Source organism: Capra hircus, chromosome 13 (genome assembly GCF_001704415.2).
Source record: "Capra hircus breed San Clemente chromosome 13, ASM170441v1, whole genome shotgun sequence".
NCBI lineage: Eukaryota > Metazoa > Chordata > Mammalia > Artiodactyla > Bovidae > Capra > Capra hircus.
Window position 1 is genome coordinate 8,115,263 of NC_030820.1, and position 20,251 is coordinate 8,135,513.

At 40.8% G+C, this 20,251-nt stretch overlaps 1 protein-coding gene across 1 annotated transcript in view; it reads left to right on the plus strand.

The window, feature by feature from the left end:
• Positions 1–20,251, plus strand: part of MACROD2 (MACRO domain containing 2) — a 2,334,919-nt gene that overhangs the window by 763,418 nt on the left and 1,551,250 nt on the right. The window contains exon 5 of the mRNA XM_018056932.1: positions 17,398–17,514. Within this exon, the coding sequence (XP_017912421.1) occupies positions 17,398–17,514 (117 nt within the window). The remainder of the gene's footprint in view (positions 1–17,397; positions 17,515–20,251) is intronic.

Consider the following 20,251-nt stretch of genomic DNA (forward strand, 5'->3'; position numbering starts at 1 on the left):
AAAACTCATTCATTCATATTTTTTCAAAGAAAAATTGGGAGGTCTATTGTAACTATTTCTGAGAAATATTCTCTTATCCTCACTTGGGGATTCAAGTTCAACAAGAGAAACAAAAATCACTGTTTCTTGGGTATCTGCAGTTAGTTATGTCTTAGGTTCTAGGAGTTAAAAAAATGTCTTCTGATTTTTAAAGATCAGATCCTAAGAACTGAAGAGGTGAAGACAGGTGTAGACCCATAGCTGAAAACTGCTCCGAGTTCCTGGGCTGAGAAGCGTGTAAATGTTTATTCTATTACATTTGTCATTTTCTCCTGGGATCACAGCCCAAGGCTCATCATCGAACTGACCAGAAAGATCAGGAGGTTCGTCACAGAAGTTACTTTGTATGTCAGGCCCAGGCTGCTTCACATCACTAAATCCCTCCTAACTGTGGAGCTTCACCACATAGACCTTCGTGTCCACCTTGTGTTTTCCCACAGACCTCCTCCTCCCTAAAGGGAACACTGATGCTGATCAGTACCTGAACACATAAGTCTTTCATGAAGACCACAGGTGACCTCTAATGGAATCAGCTTTTCACTTGATTACTTCAGCTCTATGATTTTTGTTCCCCTAGAGTTTAGGGTGGAGAAGGCAGTGGCACCCCACTCCAGTACTCTTGCCTGGAAAATCCCACGGACGGAGGAGCCTGGAAGGCTGCAGTCCTTGGGGTCGCTGAGGGTTGGACACGACTGAGTGACTTAACTTTCACTTTTCACTTTCATGCATTGGAGAAGGAAATGGCAACCCACTCCAGTGTTCTTGCCTGGAGAATCCCAGGGACGGGGGAGCCTGGTGGGCTGCCGCCTATGGGGTCGCACAGAGTTGGACACGACTGAAGTGACTTAGCAGCAGCAGCAGCAGAGTTTAGGGCAATTATTTAATCTTTTCCCTTGTTCCTTCCTTTCAGAGTGGATTAATGTTTTGTATTTTTCCTGATGATAAAAGCTAAGTATATCACTTAGCTCTTTCTGTGTAGCAAACATCCTCCAAACTTCAGTGGCTTAGAACAACAGCTGTTTGTATAACTCCTAATTCTGTTGGGTTCACCACAAGCTGGAAGGTTCTTCTCATCTTAACTGAGTTCACTCATGGGACTCTAGTCAGTTGCCAGGGAAGTTGAGAGCTGGCTAGTCTAGTTTGTTTCTGTTCCAGGTGGTTCCTTATCCTTCAGCAGTCTGGCCTAGAAAATAAGCAAGGCTCCAAGTAAGCAACCTTGAGTCAAGGAGTGTTGAAATAGATTCCATCTCTTATAAATGCAGATCAAAAACTACAGTGAGGTTTCACCTCACACCAGTCAGAATGGCTACCATCCACAAAAAAAGAAAAAAAAAAATCTACAGACAACAAATGCTATAGAGAGTGAGGAGAAAAAGGAACCCTCTTGCACTGTTGGTGGGAATGCAAATTGATACAGCCACTATGGAGAACGGTATGCAGATTCCTTAAAAAATCTAGGAATGAAGCTACCACATAACCCAACAATCCCACTACTGGGCGTATACCCTGAAGAAATCATAAATGAAAAAGACACATGCATCCCAATGTTCTCTGCAACACTGTTAACAGTAGCTAAGACATGGAAGCAACCTAGATGTCCTTTAACAGATGAATAGATAAAGAAATTGTGGTACATATACATAAGGGAATATTACTCAGTCATAAAAAGGATGCATCTGAGTGAGTTCTAATGAGGTGGATGAACATAGAGCCCATTATACAGAGTGAAGTAAGTCAGAAAGAGAAAGACAAATAGTGTATATGAATGCATATCTGTGGAACCTGGAAAGATGGTCCTGATGATCCTATCTGCTGAGCAGCAGTGGAGACACAGACATAGAGAACAGACTTGTGGGCACCGCGGGGGAAGGAGAGGGTGGGAAGAATTGAGAGAGCAGCATTGAAACATGTATGTCACCATATGCAATCAGACAGCTGGTGGCAATTTGCTGTATGATGCAGGGAGTTCAAATTCAATGTTCTGGGACAACCTAGAGGGGTGGGATGAGGTGGGAGGTGGGAAGGAAGTTCAGGAGGGAGGGGACATACATATACCTGTGGCTGACTCATGTTGACATATGGCAGACACTGACACGATATTGTGAAGCAATCATCCTCCAGTTAAAAATAAATGATTAAAAAAATAGATTCCATCTCTTGGTGGGAGAAGCTGTAGTCACACTGCCAAGGACATGAATATCAAATGGGACTAGTTGCTGTGTTTCTCTGGGCATCAATTGCTGTGGCAGAAAGATCTGTTACACTTAGATTCCTCAAGCACTAATGCAAGCTAAGCTAAGCACTGTACAAATGTTACCTCATTCAATTCTCATAAGACCCCCTACAAGGTAGGTACCAATACTATACCCCTTATATAGATACGGGAACATCTGAGTGATAGCAACTGGCAGTGTGGTTCTGGAGCACTCAAAATATCTCTAACCTCTGTTGGCTCTAGTGTTTTAAATCATGTACCTCTTTCAGTACTATAGGTATATGTGCATTTACTTATAAATTATATACAAGTGCTACTGTTAATCTATATGTTAAATATTAGTAACTTTGAACTTCATTCTTGCCTGTGTAGATAAAAATTATAACTATCAATAGATGTTTGAATGCATTTTTCCATTCTCTGTATGGATATCTTGTGACCTTACTTTGGAGACCATGCTAGGATCACGTGCAAGGCATTTCATGATTGCCATATCTGTCTTTGTGAAGCCATATTTAACCTAAATCCTACTTGGTACTGGATTTCAGTTCTAGTTTAGGTTAATATTGTTGGCTTCAAGTGCAAATTGTTATTCAGTGAACACTCAGATTACTCACCATAAACCAAACTACTGACCCCTCTCTGGAGCTTTGTTAAGAAATCAAGATAGTGTGGAGGAATGATTCTCGAAGTTCTCAGCTGGTTGTATGCATCTGTATTCTCTGTGGAAAACATTAAATGGAGGTTCTAGGTCTCACTGAGACAGTGATCTGGAGAGACAGATTCCTTGGATTTGGGGTCAGGTCTGGAAATCTACATTTTTCTGAGGCTGCCCAGGTGATACTGACCACAGTTTGATAGATGTAAAACTTGAATTCATATCTGCCACAGGGGGGTGATTCTGGATGTCTGTTTTTGCACTTACTGTACTATTTCAGCTTTTATAAAATTAGTAAAGTAAGTAAAAATGTCCCAGCCCAACTGGCAGAATTGTTTTAATAATTAAACTTGTAGTAATTTTGTCAAAGGTCTTTAAAATGCAACACTTTAGAATGTAAAATGCTCCCCAAAGTTTTGCTAATCTATTAAAAGACATATTCTCCATGCTAATAAAATATTCTGTATATTGTTAACTACACTTATTTTAGTCAAAATAAAAAGCTCTGAGCCCTTCTGTTCCAGTCACTTGGTTCCTAAGGAAAGGGACTATGGTTTACACTTCTTTGTATGAATGGGAGTACGAGAGAGCAGGGATTGAGAACACACTTTTAATAATAGGCAAAAATGGACTCCAACCCTAGCTCCTACAGATCTTGCACTAATTCTTTAACTTCTGCTTCTTTGTTTGCTTATTAGTCATTCTAGCTAGCAAATCCTACCTGTTAAATGTTTATGATGATAAAATGTAGTAGCATAACCAACATTAATTGCCAGCTTCCTACATGCCAGATCTTATTCAAAGTGCTTGTCACATAATAACTAATTTACTTACAAAACTCTTATGATGCTGAATAGAATTCCTGTGATTGTCCCGATTGACAGATGAGGAACTCTAAACCTAGGGAGCCAAATGGTGGCACTGGAACTCAAGCCTGTGCCTCCAGAGTCATCCTGCTGCCACTCTGCAAAGCTGCCTCTCATAAGGGGAAAGCTTCTAAGTCTCTTAGCACCTGGAAGGCACTTGGAAAATCCTCCAAAGACGAGACATATTATTACCATTATTGGATCCCCTCACAGGTTCTTGAAGAATGCTTTGTGCAAGGTGGTTTAATAAATTTATGTTGATTTGATTTAGAAAGAACTCTGTTGTATCCTCTTGAGCTTCTGAGGGATATAGTCAATGAGAGAGAGCCTCTTATTTTTCAGGCTAATATGATTTGTGTGGCAGCTTTTAGATTAAGTTATCTTTTATTTACAGAAGAAGATTAAATAAATATGTACAGGTCTAAGGACTTCAGAATCCTCTTGCTAAAAGTGGTTTAGAAACTTGTCTTTGTAAGACAAGGGAGAGACCTCACAGGACCAATTTCTGAAATAACTGGATTTCACTAAATGGTGCTTTTAGTATTTTTTGTTAAACATATATTTAGAACTCTCTCCTGGTTCTTTCTTTCTTTTTTTTTTTCCTGGCTCTTGCATTCAGTGGTCCACAGCATCTGATGGATTCCTATTCAGTACTTTATGGCTTGCTTTTTCCTCTCATATCTTCAGCATGAATTTGTCCATTTGTTTTTTCAAATAGGGAGCTTTTCCTGCGGAAAGCCATAGAGGCAGCTTGGAATCCATGAGTAAAAAATCCGAGGCCAGAAAAACTGATGTGGTTTTATGTCCCATATGTTTTGTCTTTATTTTAGCTATTTAAATAGTGGAATACGACTATCCTATAAAACATTCCCAAGCTCTAAACACCAAGGTAAAAGGACAAAAGTGAATAACGGTTCCCCCAAGCAAAGCTGAAACTCATCTTTATACCCCTTAGGTGGTCTAATTCTCTAGGCTATAGTATAAGAAAACTTAGTTAAGACAGCCTAATTAATAGGCTTAGGTCCTCTGAATCCAGCCTTTGTAGGTAGCTGGAGGAAATAAGAGGGGAATCAAGGGCCCTTGCCACAGTTAACCATCTGCCTGCAAGCGTTCTGGCCTGGCTCTCAGGACGGTCAATGAGGGGTGTGTTCGTGCAGCAGGAAACCTGGCCTTCGGAGAAGGCTGCAGCCAGGCCTCTCACCGTCCTGAAAAAACCAGCCCTGTGGGAGACCTCAGTGTTCACCCCATTCCCTCCTGACCACACCTCAGGCAGTTTGTAGGCCGTCCTCAGCCTTTACCTTCCATTAGTCTGGTTTTGATCACAAAGTAGGAGGAACAAGTATTTGAGTGAATGGGACAGGCTGACTTTGGTTCAGTGAGTCCTGAGAGCCTAGCATGATGATGGAATCATTTTGGTATTCAAACATTTTCCATTTAGTTGCTGTGCTATTTTCTGGGGCATTGGAGTCTTGCCCCTGCATCCTGCCCGCAGGCAACGGGAGATTAGATGGAGGACATGTGCGGGGATTTTAGGGATTAGACATTGAAGTAGTTACATCTCTTTTACTCATACGCCTTTACACAGAACACAATCTCCTGACCACACATAACTGGAAGGGTGGCTTGAAAGTACCGTCTAGCTATATGCCCAAGAAGAAAAATAAATGGGCTTTGGTGAACCTGTTTACGGAGAGCAGTTTTTTTTTTTTCGTATAGGATACATATTTTGTAAAATATGAGACAAATGTAGTCCTATCTCTCTGGAAAATTACGTTCAACTTTTACACTTTTGATCTTGGAATTTTTTAGTTGGAATTAGGTTTAGACATTTGGGATGGGACTGAGTATCTTTTATGTAAGCCTGGATGTTGACTGTTGGCTGTCCATCCCCCTCACCTTGGGGTGCAGGGTACGGGAGATGGAAACAGTACGATGTTGAATCTTACATCAGCCACTATTATGCTCACTGCCTTTTCAAGCTCCTGTAAGTGAAACCAAAGGAGTACCTCTTCCAGCAGCCTGCCCCATACCTGATAGAAGTGGATCATTTTCAGATTCTATGAATTTTTAACACTTCTAATATAGTAGCTCATCACTAGATTTGTGTCTACAACCTTGTTGCTGTATATTTAACTTTACTTTCCAAATTTCTGATTCTTTGCCTTTAAAGTAGCTTTACTACTTCTTCAGTATTATTAAATTAAAAAATAAGTTACACTGCTTTTTCTCTCAAATTTAATTGCATTTAATTCAATAGTATTAAATACCTACAAAATGTCAGTAACTGAGATAGCTGGGGATAGACTGCTTTTCTCTCTCAAATTTAATTGCACTTAATTCAATTGTATTAAATACCTACAAAATGTCAGTTATTGAGATAGCTGGGGATATACAAGAGAAAAGGCCACCTACTGTGCCCTCAAGTTGCTGATAGACCAAGCAACAAGATACACATTCTGCTATGTGTAATGTGGAATTATTGTATAAACCAGAATATTGTGGGAACATAAAGGGACACTATTTTGTCCTGTAAATATTGTGAATGATTCTTAGAAGAGAAAACATTTGAACTAGGCATTTAAAAATAAGAGAGACTTTGTTTGGCAGAAAAGAAAATGGGAGGTATAGATAGATATCCTTGGTAGAGAGTACTTTGCAAAGAAACCATGATGTGTTTAAGGGCTGGTGAGGATTTAGATGTGGCCAGATCAGACATGTGAAGAGAAAGAATGTGATGATCTGAGGTGGGGAGGGCAAATTGGAACCACATTTTTGTAGGGTTTAATTCAGTTCAGTCGCTCAGTCGTGTCTGACTCTTTGCAACCACATGAATCACAGCACGCCAGGCCTCCCTGTCCATCACCAACTCCCAGAGTTCACTCAAACTCAAGTCCATTGAGTCAGTGATGCCATCCAGCCATCTCATCCTCTGTCATCCCCATCTCCTCCTGCCCCCAATCCCTCCCAGCATCAGTCTTTTCCAATGAGTCAACTCTTCACACGAGGTGGCCAAAGTACTGGAGTTTCAGCTTTAGCATCATTCCTTCCAAAGAAATCCCAGGGCTGATCTCCTTCAGAATGGACTGGTTGCATCTCCTTGCAGTCCAAGAGACTCTAAAAGGTTATAATTTGGAATTAAGGGTCTTGTAAGATATGGGGAATAGCAAATGTTACTTTGCATGCATGCTGTTTCAGTTGTGTCCTACTCTTTGTGACCTACTCTTTGTGACCCTGTGGACTATGGCCAACCAGGCTCCTCTGTCCATGGGATTCTCCAGGCAAGAATACTGGAGTGGGTTGCCATGCCCTCCTCCAGGGGATCTTCTCAACCCAGAGATCGAACCCATGTCTTATGTCTCCTACATTGGCAGGCGGGTTCTTTACCACTAGCACCACCTGGGAATCCCCAAGTCTTACTTTAATAGGGGACAACTGATATTGTTGTTGTTCAGTCTCTTAATCGTGTCTGACTGTTTGCAACCCAATGGACTGAAGCACACCAGACTTCCCTGTCTTTCACCATCTCCTGGAGTTTGCTCAAACTAATGTCCATTGAGTTGGTGATGCCATCCAACCATCTCATCCTGTCATCCCCTTCTCTTCCTGCCTTTAATCTTTCCCAGCATCATGGTCTTTTCCAATGAGTCAGCTGTTCACATCAGGTGACCAAAGTATTGGAGCTTCAGCTTCAGCATCGGTCCTTTTAATGAATATTCAGGATTGATTTCTTTAGGATTGATTGGTTTGATCTCCTTGCAGTTGAAGGGACTCTCAAGAGTCTTCTCCATCATCACAGTTCAAAAGTATCAATTCTTTGGCACCCAGCCTTCTTTATGGTCCAGGTCTCACATTTTTATGTTACTATTGGGAAAGGAGTACATCAAGGCTGTATATTGTCACCCTGCTTATTTAACATATTCAGAGTACATCATGAGAAACACCGGGCTGGAAGAAGCACAAATTGGAATCAACATTGCCGGGAGAAATATCAATCACCTCAGATTTGCAGATGACACCACCCTTATGGCAGAAAGTGAAGAGGAACTAAAAAGCCTCTTGATGAAAGTGAAAGGAGAGAGTGAAAAAGTTGGCTTAAAGCTCAACATTCAGAAAACGAAGATCATGGCATCTGGTCCCATCACTTCATGGGAAATAGATGGGGAAACAGTGGAAACAGTGTCAGACTTTATTTTGGGGGGGCTCCAAAATCACTGCAGATGGTGTTTGCAGCCATGAAATTAAAAGATGCTTACTCCTTGGAAGAAAAGTTATGACCAACCTAGATAGTATATTCAAAAGCAGAGACATTACTTTGCCAACAAAGGTCCATCTAGTCAAGGCTATGGTATTTCCTGTGGTCATGTATGGATGTGAGAGTTGGACTGTGAAGAAAGCTGAGCACCGAAGACTTGATGCTTTTGAACTGTGGTGTTGGAGAAGACTCTTGAGAGTCCCTTGGACTGCAAGGAGATCCAACCAGTCCATTCTAAAGGAGATCAGTCCTGGGTTTTAATTGGAAGAAATGATGCTAAAGCTAAAACTCCAAGACTTTGGCCACCTCATGCAAAGAGTTGGCTCATTGGAAAAGACTCTGATGGTGGGAGGGACTTGGGGCAGGAGGAGAAGAGGACGACAGAGGAGATGGCTGGATGGCCTCACTGACTCGATGGACATGAGTTTGAGTGAACTCCAGGAGTTGGTGATGGACAGGGAGGCCTGGCATGCTGCGATTAATGGGGTCGCAAACAGTCAGACACGACTGAGTGACTGAACTGAACTGAACTGACTGGGAAAACCATAGCTTTGACTACATGGACCTTTGTTGGCAAAGTAATGTTTCTGCTTTTTAACATGCTGTCTAGGTTGGTCACAGCTTCTTCCAGGGAGCGAGCATTCTTTAATTTCATGATTGCAGTCACTGTCCACAATGATTTTGGAGCCCAAGAAAATGAAGTCTGTCACTTTTTCCACTGTTTCACTGTATGTTTGCCATGAAGTGATGGGACCAGATGCCATGATCTCCTTTTTTTGAATGTTGAGCTTTAAGTCAGCTTTTCACTCTCTTCTTTCAGCTTCACAAAGAGACTCTTTAGTTCCTCTTCACTTTCTACCATAAGGGTGGTATCATCTGCATATCTGAGGTTCTTGATATTTCTCCATGCAATCTTGATTCCAGTTTGTGCTTCATCATGCCTGGCATTTCACATGATATACTCTGCATGTAAGTTAAATAAGTAGGATGACGATATACAGCCTTGACAGACTTCTTTCCTAGTTGGGAACCAGTCTGATGTTCCATGTCCAGTTCTGTTGCTTCTTCACTTGCAGATGGGTTTCTCAGGAGGCAGGTAAGTGTGGCTGCTAAGTCGCATCAGTCGTGTCCGACTCTGTGCAACCCCATAGACGGCAGCCCACCAGTGCCCCCCATCCCTGGGATTCTCCAGGCAAGAACACTGGAGTGGGTTGCCATTTCCTTCTCCAGTGCATGACAGTGGAAAGTGAAAGTGAAGTCGCTCAGTCATGTCCAACTCTTAGCTACCCCATGGACTGCAGCCCAGCAGGCTCCTCCGTCCATGGGATTTGCCAGGCAAGAGTACTGGAGTGGGTCGCCAGTGCCTTCTCCGGAAGGCAGGTAAGGTGGTCTGGTATTCCCATATCTTTAGGAATTTCCCACAGTTTGTTGTGATCCATACAGCCAAAGGCTTGAACATAGTAAACTAAGCCGAAGTAGATGTCTTTCTGGAATCCACTTGCTTTTTCTATGATCCAATGGATGTTGGAAATTTGATCTCTGGATCCTCTTCCTTTTCTAAATCCTGCTTGTACATCTGGACATTCTCAGTTCATGTACTGCTAAAGCACAGCTTGAAGGATTTTGAGCTTTACCTTGCTAGTATGTGAAATGAGTACAATTGTGTTTGAACATTCTTTAGCAATTCCCCTCTTTGGGCGTGGAATGAGAAATGACCTTTTCCAGTCCTGTGGCCACTGCTGAGTTTTCCAAATTTGCTGGCATATCAAGGGCAGCAGTTTCATCGCATCATCTTTTAGGATTTAAAATAGTTCAGCTGGAATTCCATCACCTCCACTAGCTTTATTCATAGGGATGCTTCCTAAAGCCCACTTGACTTTGCACTCCAGGATATTACCACTATCTTTCTCTCTCATACACATTTTTCCCCCAAAGGGCTAGAAATATAGCTCTCGAGTAATATGAGATCATATTTATATGGATCAAAAATGTATGTACTTCCAGCTTCTGATAATGACAGAATAAGCTGTATTGGACTAGCCATCCCACTAAGAGTATATACAGATTTTTGGCAAAATAAAAAAGCAATGACAAAAAGTATTTACTGGCAGTAGAGAGCAACTAAAAGCAGTCGATCCTCTTAAAGGAAAAAACCACACTGAGTGAAATCTACATTTAAATGGCTTTGACCTTGAGGGCTCCGTCTACCCAGCCTGGCAAATGGTTTTTGGGGCTCAGATTGAAAACAATAGGTTTATTGGCTTTAGGAATCATAGAACTGACTTTGGGGTTGTCAGAATGACTAGGAATTCAGATAAGGATCTCAGAACAGAAACAGCCACAGAGTGGGAACCACTGAATCTATAAATGAATACCTTCAATCTTTGGTTGAACTTTGACTTATGCTTGTGCAGGGAGGTACTCCCTGGAGTCCAGGAAGGAAACCAAAGCTGGAAGGCTGAGGGTGCTGACTAGAGCGTTCATCATCTTCTCAGTGTAAGGATAGCCAGTTCAGAATTTTAATCCCCCCAGGTTAGAGGGAATTGCAAAACACCTTGAAATTTGCACTAAAACCCCTGAGGGTTCATGCTTTAGGAATAAAGACTATATCCTAGGACTAAGAGAAAAAATGACCAGGCTTAACAAAGCCTAGAGCTCAGTTTCCCTGTTACCTGGCAGTTAACTGCCTGCTGGGATAAACTTAAATACCATTTGGAGAAAGAAAATAAAATCTAAAGCCTCTCCAACATATTCACAATATTCATATGCCATCAGTAATTCCTTGACATGAAAAGAAATAAGAAAATGTGACCAAGAGTCATATGAAAATCAGCCAATAAAAACAGATTAATAGCTGACCCAGATATTGAAATTGGCATACAGGGATTCCAAAATTATGTGAAATCTGATAATTCATTTTCCTTGGTGGCTAAGATGGTGAAGAATCTACCTGCAATGCACAAGACCCAGGTTCCATCCTTTGGTCAGGAAGGTCCCCTGGATAGAGGAATGGCTACCCACTCCAGTATTTTTGCCTGGAGAATTGCATGGACAGAGGAGCCTGGCAGGCTACAGTTGGACATGACTGAGTGAATAACACACAAAGCATAGCAATGGGTTAAAATATGGGAATTTTCAGGAGTGATATGAAAACTATAAAAAAAAATGAAAATCACAAGAACTAAAAAAATAAAATATCTGACATTTCAAAATATTGTATGGAACAAATAATACATTTAACACAACTCAGTAATAAAAAGATGATAAAATTAGCAGAAGACATGGAAAGACACATCCAAAAAGAATATATATAAATGGCCAGTAAGAAGTTGGCAAGATACTTAACACCGTTAATCCCAGGGAAATGAAAATTGAAATCATGAGATACCTCTTTATGTCTGTTAGGATTGCTAAAATGGAAATGTCTGAAAACACCAAAGACTGCCAAAATTTGAACTCTCCTACATTGCTGAGGGTATATGGAAACTGGTATAATCACTTGAGAAAATTATATATTAATTCTTTATAAAGTAAAACATATACTAGGTCAGCAATTTTATTCACCAGTATTCGTCCAATGGAAATGAAAACATACAGCCACAAAACAAAGAGTTATTCAGTATAGCCAAAAATACGAATACTCTAATGCCCACTCACAGATGAATGGATTTAAAAAATATGTTATATTCAACAATGGGATATTACTCAGGAATGAAAAGGAATGAAATATTAATACATGCAACAACACAGATGAATCTAAAAAATATGCTGAGTGAAGGAAGCTAGCCCCCTCCACCATCTCTTATATGAAGATTATATATGACAAGACTTAGCTAAGGTGACTGAAGTTGGAACATGGGGTCCCTCTGGATGGTAAGAGGGGAATCCAATGGAAAAGATACAGAACTTTTCTAAGCTTTATTGGCATTATTGCTCCATAAGTGTATATACGTTTGTTAAAACTCATCAAAACTGCACTTCACATCTGTGCATTTGATTGCATGTACGTTGTGATTCATAGAACTGATGAGAATTAAAAAGTAGCATAACATAGTGTTTCAATACGCCACATGCAAGAGCTGAGGTCAGGCCGCCTGGTTTCTAGTTCCGAAGGCAGTGAACTACAGCAGTTAATAACGTGGCTGCTCCATCAGACAGAACTGGAGCGTTGAATCACATTGCCAGTGTTTTGTGATTTTGTGAACGTAGGCAACTCACTAACCTCCTTTAAGCTCCCATTAAATGGAGATTATAAAATTAGTATGTACTTTATGCGTGTCCTTAGTATAGTGCCTGGCATGTGGATGCACTCAATACATTTAAGCTGTAGTAATTATTATTAAATAGCTCTTCGGCTCGACTTTCATTTCCCTAATGCAGTCATGAATGCTGGTATAACCATGAAGATTTTGTGAATTAGATATTTACAAACTGCATTTTCTGCAGTCTAAATAATGCAGCAATATTTAACAGCATATGATTAAGTACACTATCAAATCCTATTTTAGTTATCCGTTTCAAACTAAGTAACTAATGATCTCTTTGCCAAGAAAAAATATTCACATATTCACTTTAAAATACTTCTCTTGATGCTCTTGTAAAATATTTAAACATAGAGAAATTTGAACCTAATTTTTTTCTTAATAGTTTCACCTTCTCTTTCACATCCCATAATCACTTTTGATATTTTGGTATATACCTTTCTAGCACATGTGTACTATACATGTAAATGTGGGTGTGTATGTATGTGTGCTTGTATTACATTTGTAAACAAAATTGTGACCATACATAAAAAATAGATAAAATATATATGTTTTAAAATAGATACTATATGTTGTATATGTATCACATATTTTATCAATTTCTTAAAACTGGCATTTCAATTAGAAATATTTTCATATTTAGAACTGACTACTGTGTGGATCACAATAAACAGTGGAAAATTCTAAAAGAGATGGGAATACCAGACCACCTGACCTGCCTCTTGAGAAACCTATATGCAGGTCAGGAAGCAACAGTTAGAACTGTACATGGAACAACAGACTGGTTCCAAATAGGAAAAGGAGTACGTCAAGGCTGTATATTGTCACCCTGCTTATTTAACCTCTATGCAGAGTACATCATGAGAAATGCTGGGCTGGAAGAAGCACAAGCTGGAATCAAGATTGCCGGGAGAAAAATCAATCACCTCAAATATGCAGATGACACCACCCTTATGGCAGAAAGTGAAGAGGAGCTAAAAAGCCTCTTGATGAAAGTGAAAGAGGAGAGTGAACAAGTTGGCTTAAAGCTCAACATTCAGAAAACTAGGATCATGGCATTCAGTCCCATCACTTCATGGGAAATAGATGGAGAAACAGTCGAAACAGTGTCAGACTTTATTTTTTTGGCTCCAGAATCACTGCAGATGGTGTTTGCAGCCATGAAATTAAAAGATATTTACTCCTTGGAAGTGAAGTTATGAGCAACCTAGATAGTATATTCAAAAGCAGAGACATTACTTTGCCAACAAAGGTCCATCTAGTCAAGGCTATGGTTGTTCTATGTATGGATGTGAGAGTTGGACTGTGAAGAAGGCCGAGTGCCGAAGAATTGATGCTTTTGAACTGTGGTGTTGGAGAAGACTCTTGAGAGTCCCTTGGACTGCAAGGAGATCCAACAAGTCCATTCTGAAGGAGATCAGTCCTGGGTGTTCATTGGAAGGGCTAATGCTAAAGCTGAAACTCCAAGACTTTGGCCACCTCATGTGCAGGGTTGACTCATTGGAAAGGACCCTGATGTTGGGAGGGATTGGGTGGGGGCAGGAGGAGAAGGGGATGACAGAGGATGAGATGGCTGGATGGCATCATCAACTCAATGGAGCTGAGTATGAGTGAACTCCGGGAGTTGGTGATGGACAGGGAGGCCCGGCATGCTGCGATTCATGGGGTAGCAAAGAGTCGGACATGACTGAGCGACTGAAGTGAAGTGAACTGAACTTGCATATCAAGTTGACCTGTTCTTTTTAACAACTGTATAATAGTTCACAAAGTAAAATTGCTATGTGAAAGAGTGCACAAAACTTATGACCTTTTTTTTTTTGTAACAGAAAAAATTATATGTGTAAGTGTGTGTGAATAACCAGTGAAAGAGCAACAAATATCAGACTGCTGAAGAGTTCTCTAGGTGGGAGGGTAAATAGTGGTATTCATATTCTTCTTCCTTCTCTATGTTTTTCTTTTTTTATATAAGAATAATAGTTATTTAAAAATTTACACAAAACTTCCACCTAAGGAGTTTAAGATAATATTAGTTACTACCATTAACGGGGCACATAATGTTATATTATTCGAATTCCATGCATAACTCTGTTAGACACAGCCATTTTTGACACTGATTGCTAAGGAAACTGGGGCTTGCGCAGCATATGGCTGGTAAAGGTAGAGTATGGATTTCAAGTAGGTTTGCTGAAACACTGTAGTATAGAGTTCATTTTGCTGTGAGGGTCTTTGAGGTTCAGGCTTATTCTCAGATTTTCCAGGTCTGCAAACAGTGATGTAGGAAAGCCCAGATGAGCTTCTTTCCCTAAGAGACTTGTTCAGCCAAAACATGTTTCCTTTTCAGTCAGTAGTAGCAAAAGCCACTTGTTCATTTAGACAAGTTACATGCCCCTCAGTGAAAAATTTCCCATTCAATATCTAGTTTCCCATCAAAATAATGACAATAGTAAAGAATGATCAATTACATGGCGTGGTGGACTCTGAACTATTGCACTTCTGCGCTCAGTAGCTCGGTTGTATCCAACTCTTTGTGACCTATGACTATAGCCCTCCAGCCTCCCTTGAAAATGGGATTTTCCAGGAAAGAATACTGGAGTGGGTTGCCATTTCCTTCTTCAGTTATTCAGTTCAGTTCAGTCGCTCAGTCATGTCTGACTCTTTGCGACCACATGAATTGCAGTGCGCCAGGCCTCCTTGTCCATCACCAACTCCTGGAGTTCACTCAGACTCACGTCCATTGAGTCCGTGATGCCATCCAGCCATCTCATCCTCTGTCGTCCCCTTCTCCTCCTGCCCCCAATCCCTCCCAGCATCAGGGTCTTTTCCAATGAGTCAACTCTTCGCATGAAGTGGCCAGAGTATTGGAGTTTCAGCTTTAGCATTAGTCCTTCCAAAGAACACCCAGGACTGATCTCCTTCAGAATGGACTTGTTGGATCTCCTTGCAGTCCAAGGGACTCTCAAGAGTCTTCTCCAACACTACAGTTCAAAAGCATCAATTCTTCGGTGCTCAGCTTTCTTCACAGTCCAACTCTCACGTCCATACATGACCACAGGAAAAACCATAGCCTTGACTAGATGGACCTTTGTTGGCAAAGTAATGTCTCTGCTTTTGAATATGCTATCTAGGTTGCTCATAACTTCACTTCCAAGGAGTAAATGTCTTATAATTTCATGGCTGCAGTCACCATCTGCAGTGATTTTGGAGCCCCAAAAAATAAAGTCTGACACTGTTTCCCCATCTATTTCCCATGAAGTGATGGGACCAGATGCCATGATCTTCATTTTCTGAATGTTGAGCTTTAAGCCAACTTTTTCACTCTCCTCTTTCACTTTTATCAAGAGGCTTTTTAGTTCCTCTTCACTTTCTGCCATAAGGGTAGTGTCATCTGCATATCTGAGGTTATTGATATTTCTCCTGGCAATCTTGATTCCAGCTTGTGTTTCTTCCAGCCCAGCGTTTCTCATGATGTACTCTGCATATAAGTTAAACAAGCAGGGTGACAATAAGCAGGGTGACACACTCCTTTTCCTATTTGGAACCAGTCTGTTGTTCCATGTCCAGTTCTAACTGTTGCTTCCTGACCTGCATACAGATTTCTCAAGAGGCAGGTCAGGTGGTCTGGTATTCTCATCTCTTTCAGAATTTTCAAGTTTATTGTGATCAACAAAGTCAAAGGCTTTGGCATAGTCAATAAAGCGGAAATAGATGTTTTTCTGGATGTTTTTCGATGATCCAGCAGATGTTGGCAATTTGATCTCTGCTCCCTCTGCCTTTTCTAAAACCAGCTTGAACATCTGGAAGTTCATGGTTCATGTATTGCTGAAGTCTGGCTTGGAGAATTTTGAGCATTACTTTACTAGCATGTGAGATGAGTGCAATTGTGAGGTAGTTTGAGCATTCTTTGGCATTGCCTTTCTTTGGGATTGGAATGAAAACTGACCTTTTCTAGTCCTGTGGCCACTGCTGAGTTTTCCAAATGCTGGCATTTTGAGTGCAGCACTTTCACAGCATCATCTTCCAGGATTCGGACCACTAATAATTATAATTATAATTATAATTCCTCTATAATTATAATTCCTGTTTGGTTTTCACAGCCCAGATAACTATTACTCTCTCTCTCTCATTCTCTTAACCCTTCGTTTTAGTCTTGCATTTCCTTTCTTTCCAAGGAACTCTCTCAGTAACAACTAGATTATGCGTATTCAGTCTTAGCCCCCTACCTATTTGCTCGCCCCTAATCTGGTCAAATGAACCTTTAATTTCCAGTGGCATCAGATGTGTGTTTTCAGAAGGTCGTTCTCGTTGTGAAGGGCAATGATGAAGCAGGGCGAGGTGAGATTCAGAGAGGTGGTGAGACCCGGGCTTGGGGAGGAGCAGGGCCTCTTCAGTGAGCAGAGCTGGAGCAAGAGCTTGTGGAGGTTCTTCTTTCCATGTCAAGACAGCGAGGGCTGCTCCTCTAGGCACTTTTCCAGACGTGAGCCACTCTCGCCTGCCTTCTAACCCCTAGATACCCTGCAGATACCTACTGTATCTGTGCCATGCTGTTGAGAGGGGAAGGAACTTAGAGGTCTGGGTCTTTCTTCCACAGCTTTACTGTCTCAGTTTTGCCGCAGTGGCAAATGTTCCCGAGTGCTTTTTTTTTTCTCTTGCTTCTTGACCTTTTTTTTTCTATAACCTGTGGTGTACTGGAGGCAACACTTACCGCCTTGGAGGCAGGATCAGTAGCATTTCTTCAGAATCCTGTGTTTAGGTGACATGGAGTTGATAGCTTGAAATGGACATGGTGGGAGTAGTTACCCAGTTGACGCTGGAACAGAACTACAAATCCAGGCTGCAGTACGAGCTAAGGATCCTGTTATTTAACATTAAACTGCACGCTGTTTCCTGAACCCTGCTCCTTCTGCCGATCACATGAACTGGAGGTGCAGAGAGAGAACTGGAGAGGAGAAAATGAGGTTTAAGGGACTGAACACCGTGGGTTTCCTTCCCCAGGGGTGTGGTGATTTCTAAGAGGGAAAACTTGAGTTCTTGGCTTTCCCTGTCCCCGGTTGTGCCTTTATTTCCAAAAGAGCAAACATGGGCTAACTTTTTTCTCTCTCCGGCAGTGGATGGCTGTATTCACAGAGCAGCCGGGCCCTGTCTGCTCGCTGAATGTCGTAACCTGAACGGCTGTGAAACTGGACATGCAAAAATCACGTGTGGCTATGACCTGCCTGCAAAATGTGAGTTCAGCTCTTTTGAGTACTGTTTCTAAATCAGATGAGCACTCTTGTTTTATTCCTCAGGTGGGTAACTGGAGGAGGAAGTGGCAGTGGTGGTGTTTAATTAAATGTGCTTGTACTGAGATTTTGTACATGGTAATGAAATGTGTTTTTTTTGAATACATCTCCAAATATATATATAGAGAGAGTAATGTTTAATTGTAGGTGATTTTTGTTCAGATCCTCGACAAAGTGTCTCTGAAACAGAAAAATAAAAATATGAGCAAACTCTACCTTACAGTATTTAAATGCTGTGGAGTGACAGCTTCTAGAAACGATGCCAATTTCTTATTCCTTGTTCAGGTTTCTTGATTGCGGATGTGTTTAGAGCAAAGGAGATCAAAGTGATGTATTGTGTTTTCAGCTGCCATGGAAAGGCTGATTGGCAATTACAGCCAAGGCATCTGTCACGCTTGGCTTTTAGGAAAAGCCAATGGAATGTGGTTGTCAGAGTGAGAATGTATTTGCTCTTTAGAATGTGGAATGGTCAAAATTTCCATTATATTTGAATGGAGAGGGGTATTGCATTTGATTGACCTTGTTGCTTAGTCGTTTAGCCAACTGCATAGGGTGATGCGGAATAAATAATACTGAAAGAGAAGCTGGTTAAAGGCACAGATTTTTTTGTATCACATAATCTTCAGGGCTTGGGGGTGGAGTTACAGGGTTTCATTGTACCATTAAGCCATGCACTGGTCTGGAAATTGGGAAACCAATTGGTTGTTTATTCCATTCACCTGCTTTTTACGATAACCTTCTGGTGAACACTTTTTTTGCGGGGGTTAAAAATGAAGTTGATTTCTTTGTTCTGTTTTAATCGTGGAGAATATGTGACTAAAAAGTCATAACACAACCTTCGGACTCTATAGACCAGTTATAGGAATGGATTTGTCATGGATATGTATGAGTGGCGAGATCAAGTGTGTTACAGTCTTAAGACTGAAGTATATTTAAATTTGAGGATTTTTAGTGAGCAGTAACATATTAAAATGATATTCTTTGTAGAAATTACAATACTGCATTCTGGATTCCTCACAGTATACTGCTAGTGAAACTACATCTGCTATATACTGTTTAATTTTTCCTTTAGTGGCTTCTCCTTTTCCTTTCCTTGTTAGTGTTTTTATCTTGTGTGAAAGAGTCAAATCATGGGCCAACGGCCTTCCCTCCTACTTGGAAAGTATATTTACGTCAGGTAAGTCCTCTGCGTGCAGTGGTGTTCAGAGCACTCCCTCTGACTCAGAGGCCCTGAGTATTAAAGGAGGTTTCCCTTTCCGGGATGGTCCGATTCCCTATTTACCAATATTGGTCATTCTTCTTTCTTACCGCCATACTACCTTCGTGATATAGTCGACCGATTCCACCCTGAGGACAAGCAGATTATTGATGATTTTCAGACTGGTGACTGTCCTTAAACCAATGAATAATTGTAGTCTCCTATTGGTTCAGTACTTTCTTTCTTATAAGTTAAAGCACAAATCAGAAGTTCTTCAGCCCTGAGATTTTTCTGAAGACAGATAGCCTCAGAATCATTAACTATGACCAAATTAAGTGGTGACTCTCTTGTATGGAGAGACACCACGATCATTGTTTTTCGTGTACTTGCTCCTGTCTTAAATCCCTCTTGTATGAGCTTCCTTGATTGTCATTCAGCTCAGCTCAGGGTTGTTGAAGGCTTCTACACCACCAGACACTGAGGTACAGAGATCAGTGTATACCTGTGCTTGAGGAATTCCATGACTGGGATTCCTGGGCATTCCAGGGCAAGTAAGTCTTTGTCGAACAAGGACTCTAGCCGTGGAAAAGTCAATCGCCAGAACTCGGTATGGAATCTTTGTGAGCTGAGATACTGAATCAGATGACACACCAGCCCAGAGGGCACATCTAGGGAGAAATCCAGCAGGGTAGCAGTTCCCAGACTAGAATGGCAGAACCACCTCAAGAACGCCACAGATATGGGGTATTTGTGAATAGATCTCAGTGTTTCTCTATGTTTAATGAGATTAGTGCTCTACATTAAAAAACATAAAAACAATGAAAACAATAAGAACTGAGTAATAACAGCTTAGACTTTGCACACTACCCTGTAGTGTATCACAGTACTTTCACCAGCCCTGGTGTTTTAGATTATATTTTATAAACATTGTGTGTATTCCTTTTCCCTTTCCCTGTCCCTGAGAGATATTTTTCTTTCTCATCAATTTGGTTCATCTATTTCAGAGTCATTAACAATTCACAGATGTGCTTTTGTAGCGAAAGAATGAAAAGGGAGCTCATTACATACTGTTTGGGTCATTTTTCCCTTCCATATTTAATAATGCCATGACAGTTTGACAGCAGAGTCTAGTTCCTATCTGTCCTTTGTGACAGCAGTTTTATCATTTAAGGTACTAAAGCCAGTCATCCAGTCACCAGTGATAATATCTGCGTGCATTAGCAATTTGTTTGCAAAATGCTGTTGTCTGGGTTACAGACAAACTTGGTAATTTTGGACTGGTCTTTGCTTCCTTCATGCTTGCTCAATTAATCTATTCATAAGTGCTGGTATTTGAATTAATTATACTTAGAGTCTGTATTCTGTGATCTATCCTAATCGGTGGAGTGATAAGCCTCAAAGATTTAGCATTTCTTCACTGCTTGGATATTTTGAATGATTTTTTTTTTTTTTGATGTAGAATGGCCAGTCATTCTTATCAAA